This window comes from Erigeron canadensis, chromosome 2, assembly GCF_010389155.1.
Source record: "Erigeron canadensis isolate Cc75 chromosome 2, C_canadensis_v1, whole genome shotgun sequence".
Lineage (NCBI taxonomy): Eukaryota > Viridiplantae > Streptophyta > Magnoliopsida > Asterales > Asteraceae > Erigeron > Erigeron canadensis.
Window position 1 is genome coordinate 3,749,152 of NC_057762.1, and position 13,374 is coordinate 3,762,525.

Sequence of the window (13,374 nt, forward strand, 5' to 3'; positions counted from 1 at the left end):
ACAAAAAATGTATAGTATATAAGTGGAAAAATACATACTAATTTATCAACAAAGACATCTCAAACGTTTTGTTGTTACACTAAGAAATAGTTTATACATGCACAACACAAAAGTTACAAATACAAAAGTTAATATATAATATTTAAATTAGCCAAGTCATATAAAACTTAATTAATACAAAAACTAAAAAAAGAAACATACGAAAATTAACTCAATCCATATAAATATTGATTTTAGTTTACCCTTTTTTTTTCAACGTTACTTAAATAAAAAATTTATAGTTTCTCATATTCTAAAAGTGTAGAGTATATAATTTGAAAAATACATACCAATTTATCAACAAAGACCATCTCGAACGTTTTGATTTTTTTTCAAGTTGTTCCACTTCGAAACAATCTATGCATGCACAACACGGAATCGTAGATTATGGTTAGTATGTGTTGGTTTAAGATCTTCAAAATGAACTAAATATAATTTTTTGTTATTCAAGAATAAATCTATAATAAACAACAAAGTAAATTAAAAGAGATTATAATAATAATAATAATAAAAATTCGTGTCATATGCATAACATATACATATATAGATGTATCCACCGAAATTCAACTAAAATTTAAATACAAATAAAAAATTGAAAATTAAGCATATATGTTGAATCCAAATTAAAAGATAGGGAAGATGTTCACTCGAGATTGCATCAAGTGTGGTAATTGGAAGAAATTGATTAAGGTTTTAATAAAGAGAGGCAGAAAAATAATAGGTTTATATGAGCACTACATTGTTTTCATGTATGAATTGGACAATAGACGCAAATGTTGGAACCATGTTAGTGTGACCGTCACTGATCATGTATCATTCCTGATATGATAATTGACAATACCTGAAATCCCTATGTCTAAGTAAATATATGATGGGCGTATTTACTCTTAGAGACGTAGTATAGGGTTTCCCATTAGGTGGTTGTAACTAAGAGGACTAATGATACACACATTAAACACCAGAAGGGTTGAATGTGTAATTACTCTCATTATAAATAGAGGGTAATTAACCCTAAGTTAAGGTTAATCACACACACATAATCCCACACAAATTCGTGTGTCTCTCCTCTCTAAATTCGTGCATCATGTTTAAGCCGAATTTATCATCCCATTATTACTCAATCACCTTGTTATGGGAACCCGAAATCAATAGCAATTATGCTTTAATGTTCTTACAGGTTCCACAGGACGATTGAGGATGTTTTATCACTCGAATCGAATCATGTTTATTACAACAGCAAATACTCTGTATATTTTCAAGTAAAACAGTTATACCACATGGAGAAGAAATCTCATATAAAAAAAATATAGATTAGTCCATGTTTCATAAGTTGTTAAATTGACAGTTTAGTGTAAACTTTTTTTTTTTTTTTTTAATTTTTTATTTTTAAAACTAATGTGGCTTTTTCTTCCTGAGTAACCATCACACACAATTGTTTACACATAGTCCATTCATTGTATATTTGGTACGTCATTCTTCCTTATATAATAAGTCATGGTCGTTTACTTTAGCTGCATTCAGCGTGTCTTATCAAGTGTTTGCATTTAGCGTGTCTTTTTATATAATGGTCGTATGTTGTATACTAAAATCTGGATGTGTTACAAGTCTAACCGTCTACTTTCTTTACAAAGGCACGATATAGCATCCAAATAAAATTAAGTAACTTTATTGGCCTTTTCTATGAACCAATTAATTCACGTCATTCCTTTTAGTACTTCAGAGGCTACCCAATGGGTTCGTTTGAGGTGGACGGACGAGTCCACACCATTGGTTGGGACTAGTCCTCCACTCGTCTGCTTCACTTGTCCGCCTCACTAGTCCCTGCAGGGACGAGTCTTGTATGTGTTTTTTATTTTTTAAAATTTTTAATCCTATATACAAAGAAAAAGACAAAAAAATTAGTGGGTCCAAGACTAGTCCTTGGGGGATGAGTGCATTGGGTGTATTTTGAGGGAATTATTCGTTAGAGTATTTTTTGCTGATGCAACGCTGACAGAGACTAGTCGTTGAAGGATGAATCCCTACCATTGGGTAGCCTCTCACTTCCTCTACTTTTTTCTTATCTCATACCCTACAACTCAAGTATTTATTTTCATTAATTGCAAGATTGGTCCCTGTGGTTTGTACAATTTAGCAAGAAGGGTCCCTTTTCGAGAATCGTTGCAATGGGAGTCCCTATTTTGAGAATTTTTTGCAAAATTGGTCCCTTTTTGATGGATCCGTTAAAGGTGGGCGTCAAGTGTGCACGTGTGCCGCACGTGTGGGGGTATTTACGTACTTTCTACCCCACAGGGACCCCTATTGCTAAAATGAAAAAACCACAGAGACCAATCTTGCAACTTTTTTAAAAATCCATCACTAAATAATACCTTTTAACTTTTCCAAAAAAAAATAATTTTTATTAAATTATTAACTTAAATATAATTTTTAACACTTTTTATTTTATCATGATTATTTGTTGTTAAAGAACTAAAAACATATAACCACTAAAAATTAAAAGGTATCATTTAGTGATGGATTTTTAAAAATTGTAAGTTTATAAAACTTTTTAAAAAGTTAAAAGGTATTAGTTAGTGATGAATTTTTAAAATTTGTAAGTTTATAAAACTTTTTAAAAATTAAAAGGTATTATTTAGTGATGGATTTTTAAAAATTGTACGTTTATAAAACTTTTTAAAAAGTTAAAAGGTATTAGTTAGTGATGAATTTTTAAAAACTCTAAGTTTATAAAACTTACTTTTTAAACTTACAATTTTAAAAACGCACCACTAAATATTTAAAATTTGTATAAACTTACAATTTTTAAAAATCCATCACTAAAATAATAACTTTTAGCCAATGATGATTAGTCCAACTGGTCAGAGGCATCCCAGGTTTTACTCAAGGTCTTGAGTTCGATCCCTAGGGATGTCAAATCTTGGGTTTTTTTCCTTCGAATACTTGTAACGGCTCATGGTCAACATCTCGTTGTCTAGGATACGTGCAAGGCTTCACTATTATACGGTGAGGTTTCTGTGATGTTGCATACCGACTGAATGTTAGAAAAAAAAAATAACTTTTACCTTTTTAAAAAGTCTTATAAACTAACAATTTTTAAAAATTCATCACTAACTAATACCTTTTACATTTTTAAAAAGTTTTATAAACTTACAATTTTTAAAAATTTATCACTAACTAATACCTTTTAACTTTTTAAAAAGTTTTATAAACTTACAATTTTTAAAAATCCATCACTAAATACGAGATGTTGACCATGGGCCGTGATGTCGCATACAAATTGAATGTTCGAAAAAAAAATAATAACTTTTAACTTTTTAAAAAGTCTTATAAACTTACAATTTTTAAAAATCCATCACTAACTAATACCTTTTATCTTAAATTAATTGATTTTAAAGATGTTAATGTAGTTATTTAAGGGATGAGCGTTCTATATTATAAATTACTTCGTATAAAATTTATAGTTTTATTAGGTGGGGAATTTAAGTTAGTGAATAATGAGATGATTTTTTTTTTTTGTTTTTTATAAAGAAAATGATAAATCATTCTAAATAAATAATTTAATAATCATGCTAAAATATTAAGAAAGTGACATGTATTATCTACTAATTCTTTCTTATAATCTTGCCCTGATTTAGTCTAAAATTCTTCTAAAGACATAATCTCCCAAATTATTTAACATGTTATTATCTAATAGTTAAGAGAATTTATTTAATTAGGAGTCATTTGTTAAAAAAATCTCATTTGCTTTGTTAGACAACCTCTTTGTATATCAGTCCAATTTTTCGATTATCACCGAGCAACTCACCTGCAAAATGGTACATTTTTTTTCTATCTTTTTATCCTTCTAAATAAAATCATTCTTTGATGTTACTATTATAAATGTTACAAAAACATTCTTATTACTAATTAATCAATTAATTAACTAATTACAGATCCGATTCATACTCCTTCAAAACAGGCAAGGCAAAACTCGTCTTGCAAAATATTACATTCCACTTGAAGAATCTGAAAAACATAAAGTGGAATATGAGGTAGTAATTCATATCTACTTTTCTCCTATATATATATATATATATTATATCTTGCTCTAGTGATTATTAACTAATTAGTTAGTTTTGTGTTTGTAGGTTCATAGATTGGTGGTAAATAGAGATCCAAAGTTTACTAATTTTGTTGAGGTAAATATCTTTTTTTCATTTTCTAAAAATTTCAAGAAACTGTTAATTTTTTTTTCTAATAGAAAGAACCGGGTTCGAACCTTACTGTCTTGGGATCGCTAGGGTAAAATTTTAGGAAATGGTCCGGAAATCCGGTTAGGTTGCATATACATCAGAGCCAAAGGCTTGACTTTAGCAGGGCAGCTTTTCGTTTACCCGTTTTACCTTTTGATAGTTTTAGAAAAGAGTCGTTGATCACTTTTAATAACTAGCTTTGTACTTGCGGGTTTGAAGTAAAAAAAAAAGGGTAACCTCCAATGCCGTTTTCCACGGGTTTTAGGTCCCAATACCGTCAAGACGGTGTAAGGGGTAGTTTGAGATGTAGACAGCCTTACCCCTACCAAAGGTAGAGAGGCTGCTTTCAATATCTACTTGGGGGTTTGAAGTGAATGAGAAAAAGTTATGTTTTTTTGGTGGGTAGTGTTTGTGCGTGTTTTCTTTTGGCTAGGTGTGCAATATTCGTTTTGGTTTACTAGGATACGAAATGGATGGACATTTCCTCAGTTTTAAGCTATGTTGTTAATAACGGTGGTATATCGGTGTTATACCGGTGGTATATCGGTTACCGGTCCCTCCTCAAAATACTGGTCAAAATACTGGTACCGTTAATATCGGCGGTATTTACCGATATTTTACCGGTATTTATATTTGTAATCTCAGTCATAACACTGATATTACCGGTTCTTCCTTTTTTTTTTCTTTTTTAATATCCAAAACTAATAAATAGCCCAACCCTAATTGAATAAAAGCCCAAATTGATGATAAAGAGAGAGACGACCTGTTTTCTTTCTTGTTGATGAATCAGATCGATGTGAATGACTGAATAAGAAGAAATATTTTTTTGGGAGAAGAAGACATATAGTATTACAGATATATATGATAGAAAAGAAAATAAAAAAGAGTAGTATAATGTGATAGAGCTGTCTTCCACTTAAGTTTTAACAAAATTTCCACTTTAACCCCCAAAGTCTTGATTTTGTCTATTTTGGCTATTATATGTATTTAATTTTTAAACATTCTATTTAATAAGTTATATAAACTTACAAATTTATTATTTTTATAATCACCGTTATACCACAACCGGTATCTCAAATACCGGTCCTCGACTGTTATAACCGATATTTAAGTATTAACAACATAGGTTTTAAGAAAACTGGGATTCACAAGATAGATGCTTTATATAATAGTTCAACAATTTGTAACAAAATTCATTTGAATTTACGATATCAAAAGTATTTTGTTTGATAAGAAGTATCTTAGGATTTTCTATGAAACTGTGAAAGTATATTCTGGGCAGCAATGTAGTGTTTTTAATACCTAATGCTATCCGATGTATTAATAATTGTATTATACTATTGTGGAAAATAGTCTCTATTCATGTTTCTTGAGGCCTTTTTAAATTAATAGGTCGATATTTACTAAGGCCTCTCCTTATACATACTACTTATTCCCCACTTCTTCCACTATTCATCAGCTTTCTCTCTCCTAGAACACCCCAAGAACACCCACTCCTTATACTACCCACTTCTTCCCCACTTCTTATACTATTCATCCATTATTTTATTATTTCATTTTTTTTTTCCACAAAATTAAACAAACACATTTTATTATTAAACACAAACATTACAATAATTTGAAATAAAACATTACATCCTAAAAACACATTAACCTACAAATTAAACCTACAAATTAAAACACATTAAATTACAATACAAATTAAACCTAGATATCTTTAAAATACGGCCCGCACTTATCCATAAGGTTTTTACGCGAAGTCCTTATCATCTTCAACTCGTCCTCACTTATAACGATGGGAACTGGCTGCTGCAGAAGCTTAAACGCCTCCCTGACCTGCGTTCGGAAGCGATGATCCTCTCTTTTCTTCCGCTCCTCCTTTATCTTTAATCTTCATCCTATCGTCATCAATTTTTCTCATTTGCTCTTTTTGCAGCAAGAGCATTTGATGAAGCTTGCTCAACGCCATTTTTAACCCACTCGAACCACCACGGCTAGAAGTCGCATCGGAACCGCTTGACAATTTCCGACTAACATTACGACCCGGTGGTTTTCTAATTGGGTCGTCTCCAAACAACTGGTCCAACGCCACATCCGGGTCCACACTCGTATGCACCCCAACGTGTGCCTCCTCCTCACCCAAATCAACAAAATCAGTTGCGCTTCGTTTGGCAATACTATGGTCTTGCCCAAAGGCGAGACAATCTTTCAGCATATCGTAGCACGCCTCATACTGAAATCGGGTCGGACCATGAAGCTTTATATAGAGCTCATGAGCAGAATTATACACTTGTTTGTCGTCTGCACGACTCTGTTGTCCTTGATCTTGCAATCTCTTCAAGATTGCTCCAAACTGCTTGACAGTTTGCTTGATCTTGTTCCATTTCCCTTGTAGTTGACTCTTGTTACGCTCTCCAACTGGGCGGTTGTCGTTGAACCCTTCGATCACTTTAGCCCAAAACATTGTCTCATCTTGGCTAATCCCCACAACTGAGTCCTGTGAAGCATGTGTCCACGCCTCAGCCAACAAAACCGCCTCCTGAATTGACCACTTCGCCTTATCTGCTACAACAACCCCTTTATTTGTCAACCGTTTGGGCGTGGCAGGAACTTCTTCCACTTCTTCTTCTGTAGAGGCGACACTAGTTCGTGCCGGTTGAGAGAAAGTCTCACTTACTGGCCTCTGGAATTGCTGAAATTGTTGCATTAACATGAACTGCTGAAACTGTTCACTAAAAACAGGCGAATTCAACAAATGCGAAAATGATTGGTTCATAGCACCTGAGTGGCTAGATGCCCGCATCATATTAGACGACGACATGGACGGGGGAGATCCCCCTAGAAGCAACGCGTCAAAATCTTGATCGATAGTGTTTTGATATTGGTTTTGGTTTTGGTTTATGTTTTGGTATTGGTTTTGGTTTGTGTTTTGGTTTTGGTTTTTGTTGATTCTTCTAGGCATGGTGGATGAATTGTTGAGAGAAACAAATGTGAAGAAATATGAATTGTTGAGAGAAATATGAGTAAGAAATATGAAATGGTGGTGAAAGAAATGTAATGGTGATGGTTTAAATAGGAAAACAAAAAAAAAAGAAAAAAAGAGGTGCGTGGCTCGTAATTCAAATGCAACGGCTAGTATTCAAAATTGGTTTTTTTTTAAGTTGGCAACGGTTCACAGTGCAAGGCCCCACCTTTCTCCCCCATAAACGCACGTCTGAAGTTGGAAGGGAGAGCTCGGACGCACGTCTAGGCGTCGGTGTGCATCGGACGCCTCAAAACGTGGGTATAAGGACCGGCCTAATAGGATTTATGAGAATATGTTTGGAAGTTTTCATGATATTTGACATGCTTACTACGTATTGGTATAAGAGGGAAGTTGAACTTGTAAGAAGTTGCGACATGCGAGTTGTAATTGCTATTAAAGCGAGTGGATAACTAACGAGAATGCTCGTGTATTTTCAGTTGATGCCAATTGAGGTCTGTCAATCTAGATCTTTATTCGTCAGACCAACTGAATAATGGCACATGAATTTTCCTTATTCGAGCCGTATGGTATTTATTCGGAAGATAGGTTTAGACATGTATGTAAGCTCTGCATCAATAATAGAAGACTGGTTAACAATAATACTAATACTACCCCTTTTCGAAACTCTTAAACTATGCCTCATTTTGTATACCTCCCGAAACATTGCATATGTCTCATTGCATAGTCATTTGTAAAAATACCATGTGTAGCTTTCACCCATATGTTAGAAACCCATGTTTAATATCAAACATTGACCTCCGAATTATAATGCATGGTGGCCAGATGTATCTTTTTCTCCTTTGAAACTTGAATCCAAACAAAAGAAAATTACATCTCAATACCTATCACATAGGACATACCATGCTAAGTAGTTAAGGACCAAAATTTCGGTGTTTCGGTCAAGGACTGGTGTACGGAATATCGGTAATTTTGGTGGAATTTCGGTGGTATTTCGGTAATTATTATATGATGTAAAATATTAAATATAATTATATATATACCAAAAAAATTACAATTATACACAAATAGCAGTTATATTAATTAAATACTTAATCTAAATATCAAAAGTCAAGCTTAAAAGTTTCAATACTTGATAGAGTAGTGTTAATACTTGCAAAAATTAGTGTTTCTTATGTTGTATTTTAAGTGTGGACAAAAGTAAAATGTAAAAATATAAATAAAACCTGAAAAACTGGTATACCACCGAAATTTGGACCGAAATTTGACCAATTTCGGTGAGATTTCGGTAAATTTCACCGAAAATCTTGCTACCGAAATTTTGGACTGATATGTGGACTGGTATACCAGTGGAGGACCGAAAACCGAAATACCACTGGTATACCACCGAAATTGACTACATAGATACCATGAACCCCATTGAAACTCAAATGTTAGCTTCTACTTGGATCTTCTTTGTACAGACCATATTTCCGATAAAGTTTGAGTTTCCAAACAAATTTTCATATGTTTGTTAAGTACTAGGCTGTTTTAGCAATATGTTTTTATGGTTCAAACATTATATAAGTACATTGGTTATGGTTTGTGCGGTTAATTTTTAGTTCAACAATCATGATAATGGGTGCACAAGCCGAGTTCTCAGACCCAATACTAGTTGGGTACTTGGGTATATCTACCTGTCTTAAAGTACTTTAATTGGATTACCTGCGGATATCCAGCGATGTTGTTGTGCTGTTGTGGACACTTGAAGATATAAGGAATTAAGGATAGCATGTACAGTTTTGATGTGTTTTCCTTAATTAAGGTGTAATGCATTAGTGGAGCACTTCTTATACTAATAAGAACATAAGAAGCACACTAAATTAAGTATGAAACTAAAGAGTCGAGTTTGTCGTCCTTTTGTCTTTTAATGCAGCATTAGTTGTGTATCAAGGAAAGCTCTGATGAATGCAGCTTCAAATTCTATTTCATCTTGTTTGTATGATGCTATGAGGATAAAGGATTAATCTTTTTATTATGCATCCCTTTGCAGTTCCGGACACATAAGGTTATTTACAGAAGATATGCTGGACTATTCTTTTCTCTTTGTGTTGATATAACAGATAATGAGCTAGCATATCTCGAGTGCATCCATCTATTTGTAGAAATATTGGATCACTTTTTCAGCAATGTGTGTGAGCTTGATCTGGTATTCAACTTTCATAAGGTATTTAAAGTTCTTGATTTTTGACATTCTTTAAATGCCTATACCGGAAAATGGGTTGTGCATTCCTGATTTGAGTTGTGTATATGGAAAGTTTTCCAGCTATAATATATAATTAATAGTGGCAAAATGGATGGTTGGATGGGTTAGGTTACAAGTCAAAAGGAGTTTGGGTCAAAACATGTCATGCTTTCAATGTGGGTTAACAGGGGCTAGGTCAGATTTATCCACAGACACCACAATATTTAATTTTTATGTTTATTATAAGTGGATAATGTGTTATATATCATTATAAAGAAAATATTATTCTACAATAATAAGGTGAAACACACTATTTAGAAGACTGTATGCATTAAAAATCAATAACGAAATTTCCCCTTTTTAAAAAGGTTGTATGCATTAAAGAATTACTCCGTATACTTGGGGTGACCTGCCCGAACCTTTTGTCTTATTATATATTTAGCCAAGACTTTTTTGTTTTGACGCATTCACAAGTTCATGGCATGAAATTTCCACCTCTAACTGTAACTGTTGGTTTTGATTCTACATGCAATTCGAAAAGTGAATTCAATGACGCTGGAGATTAATTTGCTAGTAGATTTAGAAGCCTGAAGCTGAATTGACAAACTTACGAAGGCCTAATAAGATTCAGTGAACCTATCACTCATTGAAATCCATTAAAAACATATTTCTTCTATTTTGAAGGCAATGGAATACTTTTATGTTGGGTTATTCAAAGGTGTTATGTGACTTATGTCTTCTTAAAGATTCCACAGTTTATTCATCTGGCCTTTTACAAGCATCACAAAATTCAAATGAGATTACTAGTGGTCCATAAGTTTTCTTTTGGGTTCAAATAAAGGATAGTAATATTTCTTATTGTTTGTGAAGACACTTTGTAGTATATATGTATATGCAAAACTAAATGCTGCATTCTTTGTAGTAATTAGTTATTTAATATAGGCACGCTTCGCCTGTTCTTGTTTTTGTGTTTGTATGGTAGAACTTCTTCCATGCTACTTTCTTCTCATGTCTTAATATCTGATACTTGATTGTCTTTTTTTCAACAGGTGTATCTGATACTAGATGAGTTCATTCTTGCTGGGGAACTCCAAGAAACAAGCAAGAGGGTATGGGTCATTTTTATATCTTTGTTTACTCTACAACTGCTAGCTAAAAATAGATACCTATGTCCATTCTCGTACAGCTAATTTTTCAGGATAACATAATTGTACTTTTGTCGAACATCTTGGCAAACCATATCTTTAATTTTTAAACTTTTTGTTATTTTGCAATTTCGGAGTGCAAGTTTTGAACATTATCCAAAATTCCAAACTGTTATAGCTAGAGTTGGCAAATTAGGTGAGTTGGGTAACGGGTCAAAACGGTGATGTATATCAGTATATGCGTCAAACAGGTCAGGTCAGCCCAAAACACTTTTTCCCCAATTATTGATATTTTTTAATGACATATGATAGATCCTGTTGATTTCACATGGCACTTGTCTATAGAAGAGTGAGTATGGGCCTTTTTTTTTTTTATTTTTTATTTTTTTTTATAAATTATGGATGTTGTCATGTTTTTAGGAGGACCTTTTAGGAATATCAATTAATTATGTATTTAGGAGGACCTTTTAGGAATATCAATTGATTCCCTTTCTTTGATTATAGATAATTGATCAGCTTTTGATCCGTTTTCTTTTAAGCTAGTATGTTATTATGTTTGTTGCCACTCATTTGACCCATTCAAAATAAAACATAACTTGAGCCAACCCATTCATAAGTCAACGGCTAGAACATGAGTAGCATACCCACTCTTCACAAAAGAGAGAGCAAAGACTGATGTAACTCATTTTCTTGAATATTCTCTAGCAGCATCGTAAAATAAATTGATATATACCATGCATGGAAACTTCTCTAGCCGTACTCATTTGGTCCTAAACAGAGCCAACCCATTCATAAGTCAACGGCTAGAACATGAGTAGCATACCAACTCTTCACAAAAGAGAGAGCAAAGACTGATGTAACTCATTTTCTTGAATATTCTCTAGCAGCATCATAAAATAAATTGATATATACCATGCATGGAAACTTCTCTAGCCGTACTCATTTGGTCCTAAACATGTTTTATTTCCGTCTACAGGCAATTATAGAGAGAATGGGTGAATTGGAAAAGCAAGAATGAAGTGTGATTTCTTTGAAAATGGTGGTGTGCTCATAAGCTTCGAGTTTCTTTGATCACTTTTTCTGGAGATTGAACATGTATTTATGTTCTTAATCTTGTTTGTGGTTCTCAGTTCTCATTTATCTAATGTCATTCTAATGTTCTAATGTAAGTCAGTGAATTGAGAAGTTTACTGCCACAAAATGATTTTTGTTATTCAGAGTTGGGATGAATTTATTCGAGTGGTAGTTGGCTATTTACCATGTTCATATCTCTGAAGCGAGTAGTATATAAAAAAAGCTAAAGTAGTTAAAACTTAAAAGTGAAACTACCAAAAGATTGTTTGGTTTTTTAAAACCAAAACTTTTTTTTTTCGGTTTTATATGAAAAACCGAACCGACCAAATCGACTAGAACAAGACATACTTTTTTATTTTTACTATATTGTTTTAGATATGCCTTTTACGAGAATTTTTATTCAAAAAACAACATAAATAAAAAAAGAACAAAAAGGTTAAAAAAGTTATATGAAATATTTTCAATTGACTAACTAACAATTATACTTTTAAGATATTTGTGATACAATTGTCTTAAAAAAGCAACTCTTTATCATTATATTATATTATTAAGTAAATAAAAGTGTTGATTATTTTTGACTTTTTGTATTTACTTTTGAAAATAAACACTTACCTCAAAAAATTACAATCAGAGATTTTGATAATTAGATTTTTTTTTATATTACTTTTATTTTGTTAAGTTTAGGTATAAATAAAATATAAAAGGAGAACAATAATTCCGTAAGGGTGGACGGAGTGGGGCGGGGAGCGAATAGGTACCGGTCCAGTACCTAAGAGAACAACGCCCCGTGGTACCGGTACCGGTTGGGTGGGGAGGGCCGTGTCCGGGTCTCTCACCACCTAGCTATTCGTTTTTCGACCGTTACTGGGGTGGGGAGGGGTGGCGAGGTGCTCCTATCATTAGGGGAGGGGAGGGGAGGAGAAGAAAAACCGGGGAGGGGAGGAGTGGGCAAGCCCTCCCCCCGGCCTAAGTGATTTGCTTGAAACCTTCTAAAAAAGACTACCATGATAGATGTATTTGATATATCTTATTATCTTGAATAAGATGTATCAAGAATTATAACCTTTTCCTCATTTCAAAATGACCAAAAATTATATGTAAAAGGTTGAGAGAAAAAAACCAACTCAGAATATGTGGTTAAATCAAAATCTAATGGTGTACACTAGGAAACCAGATTTAGAGTATCGTATGAGTAAAATCTATGCAACCCTAGATTTCAAGTGTTAATCTCTGGTTCTTTCACATATGATTTTTTTTAGTCCCCGTAAGCTTTGTGCAAGGTTTCCAATCATTTTATAATATAAACTAGTGGTCAAGCCCGTCCAATGGACGGGTAGTCTCAAAATATATTAATCAAAGCTAAAAAATTGGATTTCAAATATATTAGATAGATATACCGAAATCAACTTGAAAATTTGCTAGCTGAATAGCTACTCCATCGGTCAAAATACTCCAAAAATTATCCGCCCAACGAAGAAACATACGAAAATTAACTCCATATAAATATTGATTTCAGTTTACCCCTTTTTTTTCAACTTTAGTTAAATAAAAAATTTACAGTTTCTTATATTCTAAAAGTGTAAACTATATATATAAAAGTATAATTAAATATAAATTAGGTTAAAGTGTAAATTGGTGATGAAAAGTCAAAAAGTGTAAGTTAATTATTTTAAATTA

At 32.8% G+C, this 13,374-nt stretch overlaps 1 protein-coding gene across 1 annotated transcript; it reads left to right on the top strand.

The window, feature by feature from the left end:
• Nucleotides 1–3,744: 3,744 nt before the first annotated feature.
• LOC122588669 (AP-2 complex subunit sigma) lies at nucleotides 3,745–11,876 on the top strand. The gene is made up of 6 exons (XM_043760828.1): nucleotides 3,745–3,854; nucleotides 3,972–4,070; nucleotides 4,167–4,217; nucleotides 9,287–9,460; nucleotides 10,528–10,587; nucleotides 11,600–11,876. Exons 1-6 carry the CDS (start codon nucleotides 3,852–3,854, stop codon nucleotides 11,639–11,641), a joined length of 429 nt encoding a protein of 142 aa, XP_043616763.1. The 5' UTR covers nucleotides 3,745–3,851; the 3' UTR covers nucleotides 11,642–11,876.
• Nucleotides 11,877–13,374: the final 1,498 nt, after the last annotated feature.